Source organism: Kwoniella newhampshirensis, chromosome 11, assembly GCF_039105145.1.
Source record: "Kwoniella newhampshirensis strain CBS 13917 chromosome 11, whole genome shotgun sequence".
In the NCBI taxonomy this organism is placed as follows: domain Eukaryota; kingdom Fungi; phylum Basidiomycota; class Tremellomycetes; order Tremellales; family Cryptococcaceae; genus Kwoniella; species Kwoniella newhampshirensis.
In genome coordinates this window covers 674,667-692,110 of record NC_089964.1, presented here as the reverse complement: position 1 = coordinate 692,110, position 17,444 = coordinate 674,667, and the positions used below count along the sequence as shown (strand labels likewise).

The following is a 17,444-nucleotide window of genomic DNA, read 5'->3' as shown; positions in this document are numbered from 1 at the left end:
TCTCTCTGAATTGTGCTTGCCATCTTGGTCTTTGCCCTGATCCGAGTGGTATTGCGATCAGTACAGGAGCTTGCCTTACTTAATCCTCACTCCTCCACCCACCATGAGTCTCAGAACCAACCTACTTTTGCGGACTGCCTCCGATCTCCCCATCTATTCGATGTCGTTCAAAGAGCTCGTCCAGCACCCACCGACAGTTGGACCATTGAGAGTGGTGGTATTCAATTTTCCGGTCCCAACGTAGATTACCACTCCAAACAGGAGGGTGGTCAAAGTCAGATTATTGACGTCGTCCTCGGCCAGCGTTGCTTCATTTCTCCCTCCCCGCTCCTCTCTCTCGGCTGCCTCGAAATCGGCACCCTCCGTTGCCTGCGGCTGTCGCCCCTCTGTGGCCTTCGCCTTCTCTTTCATGGCCTTCTGAACCCGTTGGAGGAACACCTGAGGATCCTCAGAAGGGATCCACTCAGGCTCGTCATCTCCTCGGGGGTGGACCAAGACGTCCCCAAGAACCAGACCTCGTTGGCGACGAGGGCGAAGGTGGTGAAAGGATTCAACGGGATGACGGACTTGAGATGAAGTCTTAGCTTCAGCTGTCTGCGACTTGGCTGGAAAAATTCAGGGCTGAATGATCTACAAGCTACTCTACTCACCTTCGAGACTGATGTAGTTCCGCTCCAGTTCCTGCTTGTCTTTAACGTATCTGACGAATGTTCGTAGAACATCTTCATCAACTCGCTTTATCTCGACGAGCAAAATCCCTCTCAACCTGCTATCCGGAACACCTGATGAGGTCGATAAACGAACTTTCTGGACCTTCTTGAGGATCTCCTTCCATATATTGACTTGGCTCTTTTCACCCTCTTCGATCCTCTTCTTCGCGACCTCGATTGTCCACTTGCGACAGTCGTCCAGCTTACTTTTGGCCATGGGAACTGTCTGAGGGTCCTTGGAAAAGTCCGCTTCAACGAGCGAGGATGGCAGATTGGCGCTGACCGGCTTCTCGAGACGTAATATATGCTTGATGATTGCCAAGGTCCCGTTCCACAGCATAGCCTGCATTGGCATTTCCGAAAGCAACAGCTCGCGATGGGCGCCTCGAAGGAGCGCGTGGTCCGCACCACGGAAATTGGTAAGGTAGGAAGGGATGACAGCGTTATCAACCAGCTCTGCGATGGGAATGGGATTCGTTGGCTGCCCATCACCGTCGAAGATTCGCATGTGCGGACCTCGATTGAGCACTTCACAAAGGACGTCCTCGTCAAACGTTACCATCATCCTCTGTCGAAAGAATGTGAGTCCATTCTGAGCACTTTTGTACAATGATAACAATAACCGATCATCCCTGATCACCAGTTACAAATCACGTCTCCGGAAGGCGAAACTTGAAACAGATGATTGTCATGACAGAGTTGCGCGACTCGAGGTAGGCTAAAACAGAGTCAACACAACATCGTGTTAGCTCGCATCATCGGAAGAGCGAGGGCCTTTGCTGGCCGAACCTACGCTTCTTTGAGCGGCAAGCCCAAAGTCGACCTCATAGCAAAATGGTTTTTGATCAGTTGGGTGTTGAAACGCCTGCAGTGTTGTTGATTGTCAGGCCATCGCATGAGCGTGTCCGTGTCCCCAAAGTCCGCGACAACATAGTGATCGACTCGCTTGTAGACGTGAGAGCAGTCCCAAATGTCGGGGATTATCACTCCGTGAAATTGGATCTCGGTATAAGCTAGACCAATCGCAGTCCTAGAGATATGGCGACCTGTGATCAGCTTAGTCTTTCGCGCTTGCCATGCTGACTGACCTGGTGTCCTTGTCAAGCTTGCGCAACGAACGAGTCTCTCCATTGATCTGGCGAACAGGGTCACCGAGATCTTCGAGAAGCATGACGAGAAGCGGTGCATCAACCTCGTCCCAGTGATACTCAAACAGCCCGTAACATTTCTGAACTTCCCGGCCTTGGAGCGGTCGAAGGTGATCCCAGTAAGGGTCGTGGTCATTGTAAACCCAAGTGGTGACTTCGTCCTCGGAAGGAAGTCTTCCTCCTTCGAAAGGCTCGCGTTCATGTTGATAGACGGGCAGCATTTTGACCAGGACTGGTACGTGCTGTCCCTTGAACGAAAGTGTGCCCCCGAAGCGCAAATAAGAGTCGTACTGGGTACGCTCCTCGTGAATATCGAGTGTAGGGGTGGAGGGATCGGCTGACGGGGTCTGCTGGGCGACCGTCATACCAGCGACATTTGAGGTTTGCAGCGCTTTGTCGATCGGAGAGCCTACTTTGCCGTCGTGCTCTTGACCTTGAACGATAAAGTTGGGCGACGATTCGTCGTTCTCACCTTCATCGGAGCGATTGATTGTTGGCGACGAGTTGGTTGCCACGATAGGCTCGACGCCGTCATGTTTAGCTGGACGAGCTGGAGTCACGAGCTTGGGACCATGCTCGTCCGCGGAAGAATCATCGGACAGTGACGGGACCGAGCCAGTCATAATCGAAGCAGGCGAGTGATGAGATTTGGTGGATGGGGAAGATCCGACAGGGCTAGGGGTCCTTTCTTGCTTGGCTGCATTTTGTGAGGCGTGCGTTGGTTGAGTCTTCTTCTCGGTCTCAGTGGGAACAAAGGACAAGAAGACGTCGGCTTGGTCAGGCTGATTGGAAGTGGATGTGACTTTAGCGCCTTTGGTGGCGACTGGAGGTCTGTCGGCGATGATGGTGGTAGTCGTTGTCGCTGAGTTCAACGGGGTCTCGAAGGACCTGGAGAGAAGAGGAGAGGGGGGAGCCGACTGGACCTGAACTTGAACGAGTGGTACATCAAGGCCGAGGAAAGCGATGCGGGTCAACTTCTTGGGTGGGCCTTGCAGAACGGACAATCGATCGTGTTTGAATTCGGGGGGTATGGAGAGCGAGAGATGACTGAGGCGTTGAATGGGGTCTTCGAGTGGAGCAGAGGTCTGGTTCGCCATGATGGTCTCCTCAAGGTCGTCAAGCGAGAAAGCGAGAAAGAGAGAAACAAAAGAGACAGGACAAGTGAGAAGAGAGAAGGAGGACCAGTAGTACAGCAGTGTTTTTTGTTTTTGCACGGGTCAGGTTGAATGATATCTGAAACACAGTTGACGACGCTTGGTAGACACGAAACAAACAATGAGGAGTGGAGGGGGCGTGGAGGTGGATCTGATAACGACTGACTCATCTATTTCATCCCGATTGCCACGTCATTGCATCGGTGGAGGGAGATACCGTTCCCCACCACTTTCTTATCTACGTCTTTAAGTCAACGTTATCTGGATCCCATTCCCGGGTTTCCGTTTGAACCACTATGGGTCTCACACAGTCCCAACAAGCAAACACATCTCCGCCTCCTACTGCTCATCCCCTCACCCCGCCACCTCCAGGACCATCTCCGCCTCGACCTTCAGCATCCCATCTCAATCCCAATCCTCCCACCATCCTATCATATTTCCTGCCCATCCCCGCCCCATCGCTCACACACGATCATCTTCATCCCACAGTGCTGGAGATCCGTCTGGTCACTCGGTACCTCGTACATCTCGGATTGCCTCCCGAGCTGGTCCCTCGCATACTTGACGAAGCGGGTTCATGGGCAGGATGTCGAAGACAGAGCGTCAAACAGCTCGCGGTGCGTGCGATGGACCCGCGAGGACATGTGAGGAACGGTGTGGTCTGGAAGACAGGACAAGAAGATGAGGTAGGAGAGGAAGCCATAGGGTGGAACGGAGGGCTGAAAGGGGGTCCAGGGGAGATATGGTATCTCGTCTCATCACCTATAGGTTGTTGGCATTCACCGGGCGAAGCGACTGGATCCAATCAGCTGGCCACTTTCGTTGTCAACGATGTAGATAGGCAAACGGTTTGGGTAAGAGAGGTCGTCATCGAGACACTGTCAAAAGATCAGGGATGGAGCAGTTTCCGAGAACACTATGGTGCGTCCCGTATAGAACCGATGTCTCTGGCTGCAGAGCTAATGTTCCCAAGTAGGCACTTACGAGCAATCATACTCTTGGTTCGAGGTATCCTTGTTACGCGATGGCAGAGAAGTCGAAGGCTCTCGGCATTCTATTCAGAACAATGTCCATGGTGCGTAAATCTAATCTAATCAGTCGACGAAAGCTGATGGGTTTCTCAAGCCGGACAATACTTCAAGGCTCATTCAAACACACTTGGGCGTGATCATCCCACTGTCAAGCTCGCAAAGCCTGGGGATAGGTTCGTGCTCTGGGCACGAGCAAAATATCCTGTGAGTCTATGGTGCTGGAATTGGGTTGGAGCTGCGGACTGATCTCCCGGCATTAGGGATGGTCGAACAACGTTACGTGAGTGACTAAGATGATTGTCTCGGTACAAGAAACGCTGACTTGAAGCCAAACTGTAGCGAAGCAGCCATCACCGTGTTTACCACTCCGTTCCCGCCTGCTGCATAAAGACATCCCGCCAGGACATTGTATCGCGCCTCGTGTGCTTGTTGTAATCATCATTTATGTATGTCTATACAAGCATGTATGCATGGGTCTGGGCATTCATAGACGTGATGCAGTTCGAGCCTCCACCGATATCTCGGAAGTCGCACTCCGGACGGGCATTGAAGCGTCATATCTCGGAACACGCATGATTTTTGATGATCATTGATAACGATATCCCGTCTCTGACACATGTCTATAAGCTCCTGACTGTCACTCTCACCCAACAAGTCATCAGCATATCCCTATATCATGAGCATACCAACGAACTATCTCACAGCGTCCGAGTGTATCGACCTTGTGTCAAAAGGTCAACTTACAATCGAGCAGATAGCGCTCGATCACCTCGCGCGATATGACGAACGTGACCCGGTCATTCACGCTTGGGCATATGTCGATCGAGAGCTAGTGATGAATGAGGCGAGAAGACTCGATGCGCTGCCCAAGGAGGAGAGGGGGCCGCTGCACGGAGCCGTTCTGGGTGTCAAGGATATGATCAGTGAGTGGAATGATGGTAACCCGAGTAACGGGAAAGATACTGACGATGAGGTCATAGACACTAAAGGTGAGAGGGGCGACGACATGCAACCATTCGGGCCAATCCATTGAAGTAGTCATTTGGGCTAGATCTGCCCACCCAGCACAACTCCCCGATCTACAAAGATCACCGACCCAACATCGATGCTGGTCCGGTAGCCATCTGCCGGGCGGCCGGCGCCCTCATCTTTGGCAAAACGGTGAGTCATGCGGGTCCCGTATGTCGTAGTCACCCCGCGAACTGATATTTCCTTAGCACACCACTGAGTTCGCCTCGACAAGCGTAGGACCCCCAGCTTGTAACCCGTACGACCGTCGTCGTACCCCAGGCGGATCTTCCTCTGGATCAGGAGCCGCAGTGAGCGATTACCAATGCTCGTTCGCGTTCGGTACTCAGACGGTGAGTCTTGTACAACTGTTCGACGCTTCCGCATGAGCTTATGTCCATCTCAGGGAGGAAGCACGATCAGACCGGGCAGTTACAACGGAATATTCGCACTGAAGCCTACGTGAGTGCGGCAGCTTATGGACGATGAGAAAGCGCTGAACCCTCATAGATGGGGCGCGATCACACGAGAAGGTCTCAAGATTTGTTCTATCACCCTTGACACCCTCGGTCTCTACGCCCGATCTATCGAAGACCTCAAACTCCTCGCTCAAGTCTTCCGGATCCAAGATGACGTCCCACCTCCTGTCCGTCCCAAACCTCTTTCATCGTGCAAGTTCGCGTATATCAAGACGGATCAATGGGATGCTTCTTCTGGACCTTCACCCGAACTGATATCCGCATGGGAGAAATCCGCGACACTTCTCAGAGAAGCCGGTGCAGAAGTGGTCGACGTCGATCTGCCCTCTTCTTTCGACAAGGTCAGCGGTGGGAAGCATCAATGGATCATGGACGGTGAAGCAAGGGCGTCATTCTTACCCGAATACATGGTCGCCAAAGACCAATTGGCCGACTTTCTCCAAAGTCATGTGGAGAATAGGACCCACATCACTCGTAAGATGCAGCTCCAGGCATATGATGAGATCGCCGCCTTACGACCTGTTATCGACAAGCTTGCAAGCGAGTACGACGCGATCGTCACTCCTGCTGTACCGGGAGAAGCACCGATGGGATTGGGACATACGGGAGATATGAGGTTTTGCTCGATGTGGACGGCATTGCATGTCCCTTGCGTGAACATCCCAGGTTTCGCCAGTGTGAGCGGGATGCCGATTGGATTGACTCTTGTGGCACCGAGGTGAGCTACCCGTCTGGCAGCTGCAAAGCTAAAACAATGCTGAATTCCGGCTTAGATACGAGGACGAGAGGCTTTTGAGTATCGCCGGAGAGGTGGCAAAGGTTTGGGTCGGGGCAGATGCAGATAAACTGAATGAGATACCAGCGCCAAAGGGTTCAGTACACCTCAAGGTGTAAGTGTCAAGAGAAGAGGACTACAGGATCAATGGAGCGCAATCGGGAGTGCAGTGGACCGTCGGTACTGGAACTATGCAATATCGTGTCTGAAAGTCGTGATATTTCAATGATATCTAAATTACATCTCTGACATATACCTTTTGACCTGAGCTACGACATACGAAAAGAGGAAAACACAACTTGATGTATATGATGAAAAGGACGAAACACAACACCGTGAAGATCCCACCATGCACTGACTAGACCTATCTTACTCTAGTCCAATTAAGCGCTAGCCGCGACAGAAAGAGACTCGACGTCGATACCCTGAGAAGAGGTTTCGAAGTCGCTGATACCGCTGCTGATCGACTCGCCATTGAGGGGTTTGGTGATCTTTGGAACGATGTACTGCCTTCGCTCGATACCACCTTGCAAAGGAAGATGAGTAGATCCGGTAAGGTATCTGTCCACTTCCTCGGCCGCTTGTCTACCTTCCCTGATGCCCCAAACAATGAGAGACTGGCCACGGTGACAGTCACCAGCGGCGAAAACACCTGGCACAGAAGTGGCGTAACTCTGTGAAGAGTAGATCCGTTAGCATTGATGTTGGCAGTGTGATCGCTGGCAAGCTTGATAAATATACAATATGAGGTGGAGAAGGGGGCGGGGAGGGGGAATGTTGAGGGATCCAAGAAAATACAAGGAATTGCACTCCGCGTGTAGCAATGCGACGAAAGTATCGAGATAGAATGCAAGTTGGAAACTCACGCCCTGAGGAGTCTTGACATTGCTTCGTGGGTCAGTGTCGACACCAAGCGCCTTCAAGCATTCCTGTTGAGGACCCAAGAAACCCAATGCCAAGAAGACGAGTTGAGCAGGGTAGACCTGTAAGTAAAGATGAGAGTTAGCCATACATTGCTGAACCTAGACTGGCAAGACAGGGGTATGGAAGAATGAAGGGTGAGTGTGAGAGTGAGTGCCACAGTCAAAACCGAGAATGGCACTTCGCCTTCTTCTCGATCCATCCACCTCTCCCTCGATCCCTCGAATTTCGCCCGATATTTGTATGTTGCGAACGCATGCAGACGTCATGAAGCGAGGCAGGGATGTGCAACAGATACTCACCTCTTCTGAGCCCTTGACTTCCTCCATCTTCCATTGACCATTGAGCTGTGTCCACTCGACCTTCACCGTCTCCAGACCCTCTAGCTTCCCCTCTGGAGAAACTAAAAATTTCTTCGTACTGATGCTGTACACACGAGGGTCTCGATTCCAATGGGCTATGACTTCACTATGTCCATAGTCTGTCTTCTTGCATCTATTGAACTGTGGCCAGGAATTCGAGGGATCCCGATTCTTTGGAGGCTCAGGGAGCAGCTCGAAGTTGGTTACACTCTTCGCACCATGTCTCATGGCCGTACCGATACAGTCGTTACCTGAGATACCAGGTACATTGTTAGCAGGTCACAAGACGTGCAAGAGTGAGGAGAGAGCACGGAAGGAGTGGGAAAAACCCACCTGTGTCGCCACCACCAATGACGATAACATCCTTGCCTTTGGCGCTGATAAATCCTTCTACACCCTCCCCGAATGCTTGTGCGGGATTCCCGGAGTAAATATTCAAGGACTTTGTATTGGGAACGAGATAATCCATAGCGAAGTGAATGCCATCAGTCTCTCGGTGAGGAAGTTTGAGGTCTCTGGGCCATGTAGCACCTGCCGAGGGAAAAAAAAAGAGAAAACAGAGACAGGAGTAAGTGCCACATTCACCATAATTTTCCGCTACAGACCAACTCACCGGTGGCGACAATGACAGCGTCGTGCTCAGCCTTGATGTCGAGGGGGTTGTAAGCTGGGTCGACACCGACATGAGCGTTGGTAACGAATTTAACACCCTCGGCAGCCATGAGGTCGGTTCTTCTTTGCACGATAGCCTTGTCGAGCTTCATGTTGGGGATACCGTACATGAGAAGACCACCGATCCTGTCCTGCCTCTCGTAGACAGTGACGAGATGACCGGCCTTGTTGAGCTGATCGGCAGCGGCAAGACCTGCAGGACCTGAACCGATGATGGCGACTCGTTTGCCTGTTCGGTGTGTAGGGGGTTTTGGGGTCATCCAACCCATCTCGAAACCCTTATCGATGATAGCGCATTCGATGGATTTGATACCAACGGGAGATTCGTTGATACCGAGGACACAGGCGGATTCACAAGGTGCGGGACAGACTCGACCTGTGAATTCGGGGAAGTTGTTGGTCTTGAGAAGTCGGTTGAGAGCATCGAGCCATCGACCCTCGAAGACCATGGTGTTCCACTTGGGGATGACGTTGGCGATGGGACAACCAGTGTCGGATTGACAGAAGGGGATACCACAATCCATACACCTGGCGGATTGGTACTTGAGTTCGCCCTCGTTCAATCTCGTGGAGATCTCCTTCCAGTCCTTCACCCTCTTTCGTGGAGGTCGGTAAGCCTCGTTCAATCGCTTGTACTTCATGAATCCTCGGAGTTTGTCAACCTTGGCGAGTTTCTCCTTGGTGGCGCTCTCGTCGACCATGGCATCTTCGACGTCGACAATTCCAGGCTCTTGAGGCTTCTGCTTGGGAGAGGTCTGAGGTGTGACAAGGGTGGAGACGGTCAACGCGTTGGCGTCTCGGGGAAGGATAGGGTCGAAGCCAGTAGCAACGAGATCGACTTGCGAGGCGGTCTGAGAAGGGATGAGATCAATGACAGATTGCCTCTTCTTCTCCTCGGCTGCACGCTCCGCCTCCTGCTCGAGAACCCTCTTGTAATCAAGAGGCATGACTCTGACGAACATGGGGAGGTGGTGGTGGAAGTTTCGCAACACTCGGTCGGCGATCTCGGATCCAGTGTAGTGTCGGTGATCCTCGATGAGACTCCTGAGCTCGGCAACCTCTTGAGGATCGTTGACGGGACCGAGCTCGACAGTACCGGTGTTGACCTTGGGGGCGAAGTTGTGCGCCATGTCGAGGACGTATGAGATACCACCAGACATACCGGCAGCGAAGTTTCGACCGGTAAGACCGAGGACGACAACTCGACCACCGGTCATGTATTCACAACCGTGGTCACCGGTACCCTCAACGACGAGAGTCGCACCGGAGTTTCTAACAGCGAATCGCTCGGCAGCGATACCTCGGATGAAGGCCTGACCAGAGGTGGCACCGAAGAAACAGACGTTTCCGATGATGATATTCTCCTCTGCCTTGAAGGGAGAGGACTTTGGTGGGTAGACAATGAGTCGACCACCGGAAAGACCCTTACCAACGTAGTCGTTGGCATCACCCTCGAGCTCGATGGAAATACCAGGGGCGAGGAAAGCACCGAGAGACTGCCCAGCAGAACCCTTCATGTTGAGGTGGATGGTGTCTCGGGGAAGACCGGTCTCTCCGTATCTCTTGGAGACGTGGTAAGACAAGGTGGTACCGAGAGCACGATCGGTGTTGACGACGTCACAGTCAATCTCAACGGGAAGACCCTTCTGAAGAGCCGGCTCAGCCTCGTCAATGAACTTGTTGTCGAGACGGACATAAAGCTTGTGGTCCTGCGACCTGACTCGGTAGGTCGCCACGTCGGGACGCATGAGATGAGCAGGCTTGAGGATAGGAGAGAGATCGAGATGAGCGGTCTTGGGAGTTCGCAACGTTTCGTCGACTTGGAGCATGTCCGCACGACCAACCATCTCGTTGATGGTTCGGAAACCGAGCTTGGCCATAATGCTTCGGAGCTCCTCGATGATGTAGTAGAAGAAGTTGATGACTTGCTCAGGTTGACCGGCGAACTTGGCCCGGAGAGCAGGGTCTTGCGTAGCAATACCGACGGGACAAGTGTTCCTGCGAGAAGTCAGCAAGATTTTCATCAAACCACGCGAACCACGCAAACTCACTTGTGACAAGCCTTCATCATGATACAACCCATGGCGATCAAAGGAGTAGTGGCGAAACCCCACTCCTCGGCACCAAGCAGAGTGGCGATAGCAACGTCTCGACCGGTCCTGATCTGACCATCGGTCTGGACAGTGACTCGGCCTCGGAGGTTGTTGAGGACCAGAGTTTGGTGAGTCTCGGCAAGACCAAGCTCCCAGGGGAGCCCAGCATACTTGATCGAGGTCCACTTCGCGGCACCTGTACCACCATCGTGACCGGAGATGGTGATGTGATCGGCCTTGGCTTTGGCGACACCACTGGCAACGATACCGACACCAACTTCCGAGACAAGCTTAACGGAAACTCGAGCTCGAGGGTTTGATGCCTTCAAGTCGTAGATGAGTTGCTTCAGGTCCTCGATGGAGTAAATATCGTGGTGAGGAGGAGGTGAGACAAGGGTGACACCGGGGGTGGAGTGTCGAGTCCTACCGATGGAGTTGGAAACCTTGTGACCGGGAAGCTCACCACCCTCTCCGGGCTTAGCACCTTGAGCCATCTTGATCTGAAGCTCATCGGCATCGGCGAGATAGTTCGAAGTGACGCCGAATCGACCAGAAGCGACCTGCTTGATGGCAGATCGTCGAGAGTCCCACACAGGCTTGAGCTCCATGGCGTGGGTGAACGGCTGACCGCCCACATCTGCACCAGGTCCAGGAATGGGGATAGACCTTTCGGCATCCTCACCACCTTCACCCGTGTTTGACTTTCCGCCGAGACGATTCATGGCAAGGGCCAAAGTAGTGTGCGCCTCCATCGAGATCGAACCGTAACTCATAGCACCGGTAACGCATCGTCGAACAATCTCGTTCCAAGGCTCAACCTGCTCAATAGGGACAGGAGTACCCTTTTCGAAGGCGAATTCCAAAAGACCTCGAAGAGTGGCTCGCTTGATAGACTCTCGAGAGTTTTTGGAGTAGGCATCATATGCGTTCTGGTTCTTCTGTCTAACAGCGTCTTGAAGCTGAGCAATAGAGACCGGGTCGTTGACTCGCATTTCTGAACCTTGACGGTAGTGGTATTCACCACTCTCGGGCTGGTCAAGTCAGCGTGTTTCACAGACATACGACATGCGCACTCACCATGCCGGGAATGGAAACAATGTCTCTGGTAGGCCAAGCTCTCTCATGGAACTCGAAAGCGTCCATAGCAAGAAGCTCAAAGGTGGCACCTTGGACTCTTGAAGCGGTACCGATGAAACATTCGGAGACAACCTCCTCGTGGATACCGAGGATCTCGAACAACTGGGCACCCTTGTATGAAGCGAGAGTTGAGACACCCATCTTGGAAAGAACCTTGAGCATACCCTCGTCCATAGCCTTCATGTAGTTACCGATGAGCTTGTCGGCGGATTGACCATCCTTGGATCTGCGAAATGTCAGCTGCAGCCTTGTCAGTCACTCATGCCACTTACAATCCCTCTCTGGAGACCTTGTGAATCATCTCCATGATCAACCAAGGGCAGACAGCGTCCGCACCGTAACCGACCAAGACACACATGTGATGAACCTCTCTCGCCTCACCAGTCTCCACCATGATGGCAACACTGGACCTCTTCTTCTGCTGAACGAGGTAGTGGTGGACACCGCCGACGGCGAGGATGGCGGAAAGAGCGACGCGGTCATGACCAGTAGCTCGGTCGGAAAGGACGATGGACTTGAATCCCGCGCCAACGGCGTTGATAGCCTCTTGACGGACCCTGTTAAGAGCGTTTCGGAAACCAGGGAGACCCTCGCCCTTATCAAAGGTGATGTCAATGGTAATCGAGGGCCAGTCCGAGTTGGATACCTTCATGTGCTTGATGGCATTCATCTCTTGGATGGTGAGGATAGGAGACTTGAGGTGAAGTCGGTGCATCTGAGTGGGCTTAATCTCAAGGAGGTTACCTTCCTGGCCGACCATAGTCTCCAAAGACATGACGATGGACTCTCGGATAGGGTCGATGGGGGGGTTGGTGACTTGCGCGAAGAGCTGTCGGAAGTAGTCATAGACGGTACGAGGGGTGGTAGAGACACAAGCGATGGCCGCATCGTTGCCCATAGATCCAAGGGCTTCGTGACCTTCTTGAACCATAGGAAGCATGAGCATGTTGAGTTGCTCGATGGTGTAACCGAAAGCGAGAAGCTTAGGGTCGGTACTGAGGGGAGTGTCATCGAGCTCGACGCCAATGTCTTGGAATCGCTGCACTCGTCGGACGACCTCAGGAAGTCGGAGGACCTGAGACTCGACCCAAGCACCGAAAGGTTGTCTCTTGGCGGTCTTGAGCTTGAGCTCACGATCGTCGACGATACGACCCTCCTTGGTGTCAACCAACAACATTCGTCCGGGCTTGAGACGACCCTTCTGGATGATCTTCTCAGGCTCAATGGTGATGGTTCCGACTTCCGACGCACAGACCATGATGTCGTCAGAAGTGACAACGAATCGACAAGGACGTAGACCGTTTCGGTCCAAGTTGGCACCGCAGTATCGACCATCGGAGAAGGTGAAAAGAGCGGGTCCATCCCATGGCTCCATCAAAGATCCAGCCCAAGCGTAGAAAGCCTTCTTCTCCGGCTCCATCAAGTCGTTGTTCTGCCAAGCCTCCGGAACCATCATCATGACAGCCTCGGGAAGCGTGAGGACACCGTTGACGACCAACAACTCGAGGACGTTGTCGAAAGCGGCGGAATCGGAACCACCTGCCTCAACAATAGGGTAAAGCAACTCGAGCTCTTCAGCAAATTTCTCTGACTTGAGAGTACCCTCCCTAGCACGCATCCAGTTCTTGTTCCCCCGGACAGTGTTGATTTCACCGTTGTGAGCAGCCCATCTCATAGGCTGAGCTCGGTCCCAAGAAGGGAAGGTGTTGGTGGAGAATCGAGAGTGGACGAGGGCGAAGTGAGCAGCGTAGAGGGCGTGGTTCAGATCGTGGTAGTAGTTGTACACCTGGACAGGGGAGAGTTGACCCTTGTAAACAATGTTGGAAGGGGTAAGAGAACAGATGTAGAAGTTCTTGCTAAGACCACTGAATAATGTCAGTGACCACTGCCCGATCGATGCACTCACATCTTGTGGGTCGCCTGCTTTCGGAGAACGTAGAGTTGCCTCTCAAACTGCCTCTCATCGAACACACCCTCCTGACTGTCCTGACCGGGTCCGTAGTGGTCCTCAAGGACGACGAAAGGCTGCAAGATCTTAGGCTCCTTGCTCTTGGAAGCGGGACCGAGGATGGAGTTGTCGGTGGGGACCTCTCGCCATCCGAGAACTCTCAAACCGAGGCTCTTGGCGATACCCTCGAAAGTCTCCTGCTGACCAGCATACTCCTCCTTGGAAAGGAAAACGTTTCCGACGGCATAAGTGCCTTCAGCGGGGAGCTTGGCGGAGAACGAGAAGGCCGACTCTCGAACGAAGAAGTCGTGGGGGATTCCGGTCATGACACCAGCACCATCACCATCACGGGCATCGGCACCGGCTGCGTCCTTTGGGTCAGCCACAAGAGGAAAGACGAGAAAAGGGCCACATCGGATTTGTGGCGGATCACTCACTGGCCCCCCGATGGGTCATGTTACAGAGAATGTTCCTCGCATCGCTCACGATCTTGTGGGATGCATGTCCTTTGATATGACAGATGAACCCGACACCACACATATCGCGGTGCGGGCTGGGATGAAGAGTCTATTGGATGTTGTCTGTCAGCGAGTTGTGTGGCAGTGGCGATGGGCTCTGCGATCTGTCGCGATTGAAAGCAGCGATGCAACGCGGACGCACGGGTTAAGGGGGTTGTCTTTTAGGTGGAAAGATCGTAGTAGATAAGGACTAGCGCTTGCTTGCCACTCGGTTTTGGGGAGACCTCTTGATCTCTTTTTTGGATTGGATGTCTTTCCTTTGCTGAACGTGAACGACTACTGAATATGAGATGGATGAAGGAAGAAACAAATGGGACAGATGCAAGGAAGCAGGGGAAAAGCGGAAATGTGAATGGGTATCGATTGGATTGGTGCATAACAGATCCCAACTTTTTTTTTTTTGTCTTTCTTCCCATCCTGGCAAGGAAACCCGATCAACGAAACGGTAAAAACGGGCTATTTGTTGTATTCCGATACCACTCTCGCTGAACTCGTCAGTCTCTGTCAACCAACCAGAAACGCCGTGAATCGATTTGAATAAGTTGACTTGTATTTCGACTCAAAAGCTCCCAACCCTATCTCACGTGGCAGATGGGGTATCGTAGCGCCCGCCTCGCTCGCAACCCTTTGATTAGGATTGGGTTTGTATTGTCTCGTGGACCTGATTAACATCCTTGGTTCAATCGTGAATACAAAAAGACTCGTTTCGGTTTTGTCGATCCGCTGCCGCTTCACCCCGATGTTCCCCGCTCCTACCGTAAAAGTGAGAGGATCAGATTCAGAATCTGATTGGACGGTGAGATGGAAAACCCCGGCTATCAATACCCTCAGACTGGAAGTATTCCGATTGGATATCTTTCCCCCCGATCACGTCGGGCAGTTCGGGATCAAAAGCGTATCTTGCGCCTCTGCCCCGCCCGAAACAGTAGGAGGCATCGTTACGAGCACTGTGGACCTGGAAGACACGGCCGACTCGGACGGAATGGTACGGGCTGTAAGACTGGATAATCCTTCGACATGTCTATTATTATGCATGATATATGTACGCAGCAGGCGTATCCTGTCGTAGATGTGGTCAGGTCCTGCGCGTGTCCCTCTTGCTCGTCAGGTGAGCATCACTCCGTGACGAGGAATCCATACGCGGAGGTGTCTTTTCCGGTCTGCGGTGTTTCAATCCACGACAACGGAGTTTCTGGTCGTTGGATCGGGTCCGACTCTCCTTGCTGATTGAGTGTTTTATTGAAGAGTGGACAGGAGACAAACGTGTCTTGATCGCGATATGCGGCTAGTAGGGAGCCTCTCGGTATACGCGAAAAGTGGCAGGCGTGGCAAGTGGCAGACATGTCGTTGATCAACCCTCTGAAAGCGTGACGCGAACTGGTCACAAGCGATTACAGCCTGAGTTGCATTACTACTACCCATCCGTTGAGATCGTGTCAATTCCGAAAAGAGGAAGCTGATACCTGAAAACATCTGGACGCAACGAAGACAGGCAGGCTGGACCTCATCTAACATGGAAAGTCTTCAGTCACCAATCAGCTCGCACTCCGCATCACCTTCCGTCCCCTCACACAGTCGTGCACAGGCAGATGGCTATGCAGAGCTTGCTGTCTTGAGATTGGTGAGCCCGCCTTCAAGGTGCACCGTCGTTTCGTGGGCGTCTACGGCTCAAAACGATGCGAACTATATTCACAGCTGAGTGACAGGATTGGATCTTGAAAAGTGGACTGGCCACCTTGAGCGTGAGAGTGCAGAACGGGAGCCAAGCAAGATTTTATCAGAGCCCCTTCGTATGACGCCAGATGATCACTGTAGACCGCTCCAATGCCAAACAAACCAAGATCTATACATATCATAAGAATCGTACACCTTCTCCTACTTCTCCCTGTCCTTCCAACAGCTGAGCTTTCCCACGTTTCACCAGACTCTCCAACGCCTTCCGCAACAATGGCGGTGGTAACTCATAGAACTCTACAGGGCATGAAGTGAGATCCTCGCTTCAGCTACCAGCTCTCAAGATCCGAGATCTAGAGCTTACCTGTTGTATGTGATAAGTCTCCATCGGTGATCTCGTAAAATGTCATGATACTAGCATTCAAGCCGTTTTCCGTTACCTGTCAACCATCTGTCAGCCTATTCCCCAAACTTCTCATCCGTGCACCCAGTACGCGCGCGTTCCGACCTGCCTGCAAGGTCATCTCGACGTACCCATGCGTATATGAGATCTCCCCATTCGTCAGGTTTTCGCCAGTAGAGCAGATATCGCGTCTCTTGCTTTGGAGGATCAGGAGCCGCTTCGCCTAAAGACGGTGACATGTCAGCGTCTCTCGACTTCGTCTACACGTTCATAGTTGACAGGAATCGACGACATACCATTCTTCACCATTTCCACCATCAATCTCTTCATTGACGGAGGTAACAGTCTTCCTACAGGTTCGCGTCAGTTTGAACCACCTCTTGATCCTTGCTGTACAGTCCTGTCTGACTCCATATCGTACTCGAGGGGTAGATTGTACACACGTTTTATCCTCTTGTTATGGAATGCCTCTCCGACTTCTCCGTCCGCATTGACCTCGAACACTCTATCATGCCTGGCCCAGTTGAGAACGAGGTTCCTCCATAGTTCCAATTGATGTGATAGTGTCGAAGGGTTCGGTTGTAATCTGCGAAACGGGACGGAAAGTTATCAGTCAAGGATGAGCAAAGGTCTTGATGAGAGTGGCGCCTCTATCAGTGAACCAGGGTGGCATGATCCGTGATACACTGAAGTCACATCTCTTTGTCTGGAAGAACGGACAAACCGATTCAATGAGGGGATCCAAAGCCGGTGGAGAGATGACAGGCAGGAACGCAGAAGGGGGACGGTCATAGAGCTTGCGGCTTGCAAGCTTTCCCTTCCTCCGGGTCCTACTGAAGACGAGATTCACCATCCGAGAGACGACGGCTTCGGTAGAGTATTGGCATGAAGCGATTGGCCAAAGGAGAAACCAGGACGTACGTGAAGAAAGGCGGGAAATTCCAAATTGCAGGAAACTCGAAACCCGTCGAACCGATCGTACTCCTCAACGGTGTACGACCAATCATACCCCCACCTCCGGATGTCGAAGGTATCGAAACGAATGCAGAGGAAGACGCTGGTGCTGCTTGAAGGTGTGAATTGCTCGATGACATCATGTATGATGGTGAATCATAATATATGGACGAGGAGATGCGAAACGATGCTGTGAGCTTGCAAGTTGTTAAGTTGGCAATCAGTCCATACAAGTGGAGGCGGGGCCAGGTATGAAGCGCGCGATATGGCAACTCCTATGGAGGAGATAATGTCAACGAATGTTGATGCATCTCTCCACCCGCATCCAATGCACAACACATGAACAATCATCGAGCGGTACAGTGTGGGGTTGTGCATAGTCGCACCTTCACTACGAAATATGTAACTATCATATATGAATTACTTGATCCTCCACCTTACAGCTCTATACCTCCGA

General features: G+C 52.4%; 5 protein-coding genes across 5 annotated transcripts; 2 read left to right on the top strand and 3 right to left on the bottom strand.

Moving 5' to 3' along the window:
• Positions 1–153: 153 nt before the first annotated feature.
• On the bottom strand, positions 154–2,955 carry IAR55_005434 (uncharacterized protein; the record flags this gene model as incomplete). Its single annotated transcript, XM_066948525.1, has 5 exons — positions 154–566; positions 651–1,278; positions 1,365–1,428; positions 1,504–1,740; positions 1,799–2,955. The coding sequence occupies 5 exons, from the start codon at positions 2,953–2,955 to the stop codon at positions 154–156; spliced, it is 2,499 nt and encodes an 832-aa protein (XP_066801093.1).
• A 353-nt stretch (positions 2,956–3,308) lies between these two features.
• IAR55_005433 (uncharacterized protein) lies at positions 3,309–4,431 on the top strand (the record flags this gene model as incomplete). Its single annotated transcript, XM_066948524.1, has 5 exons — positions 3,309–3,933; positions 3,989–4,087; positions 4,138–4,247; positions 4,304–4,323; positions 4,383–4,431. The coding sequence occupies 5 exons, from the start codon at positions 3,309–3,311 to the stop codon at positions 4,429–4,431; spliced, it is 903 nt and encodes a 300-aa protein (XP_066801092.1).
• A 107-nt stretch (positions 4,432–4,538) lies between these two features.
• IAR55_005432 (uncharacterized protein) lies at positions 4,539–6,424 on the top strand (the record flags this gene model as incomplete). Its single annotated transcript, XM_066948523.1, has 7 exons — positions 4,539–4,596; positions 4,706–5,032; positions 5,095–5,204; positions 5,261–5,404; positions 5,458–5,513; positions 5,562–6,248; positions 6,304–6,424. The coding sequence occupies 7 exons, from the start codon at positions 4,539–4,541 to the stop codon at positions 6,422–6,424; spliced, it is 1,503 nt and encodes a 500-aa protein (XP_066801091.1).
• Positions 6,425–6,688: 264 nt separating this feature from the next.
• Positions 6,689–13,978, bottom strand: IAR55_005431 (uncharacterized protein; the record flags this gene model as incomplete). The annotated part of the gene is made up of 10 exons (XM_066948522.1): positions 6,689–6,979; positions 7,172–7,288; positions 7,529–7,839; positions 7,922–8,119; positions 8,202–10,258; positions 10,312–11,384; positions 11,431–11,716; positions 11,763–13,346; positions 13,397–13,802; positions 13,876–13,978. 10 exons carry the CDS (start codon positions 13,976–13,978, stop codon positions 6,689–6,691), a joined length of 6,426 nt encoding a protein of 2,141 aa, XP_066801090.1.
• A 1,830-nt stretch (positions 13,979–15,808) lies between these two features.
• Positions 15,809–17,400, bottom strand: IAR55_005430 (uncharacterized protein; the record flags this gene model as incomplete). The annotated part of the gene is made up of 7 exons (XM_066948521.1): positions 15,809–15,927; positions 15,995–16,070; positions 16,165–16,256; positions 16,330–16,383; positions 16,477–16,619; positions 16,955–17,262; positions 17,374–17,400. The coding sequence occupies 7 exons, from the start codon at positions 17,398–17,400 to the stop codon at positions 15,809–15,811; spliced, it is 819 nt and encodes a 272-aa protein (XP_066801089.1).
• Positions 17,401–17,444: the final 44 nt, after the last annotated feature.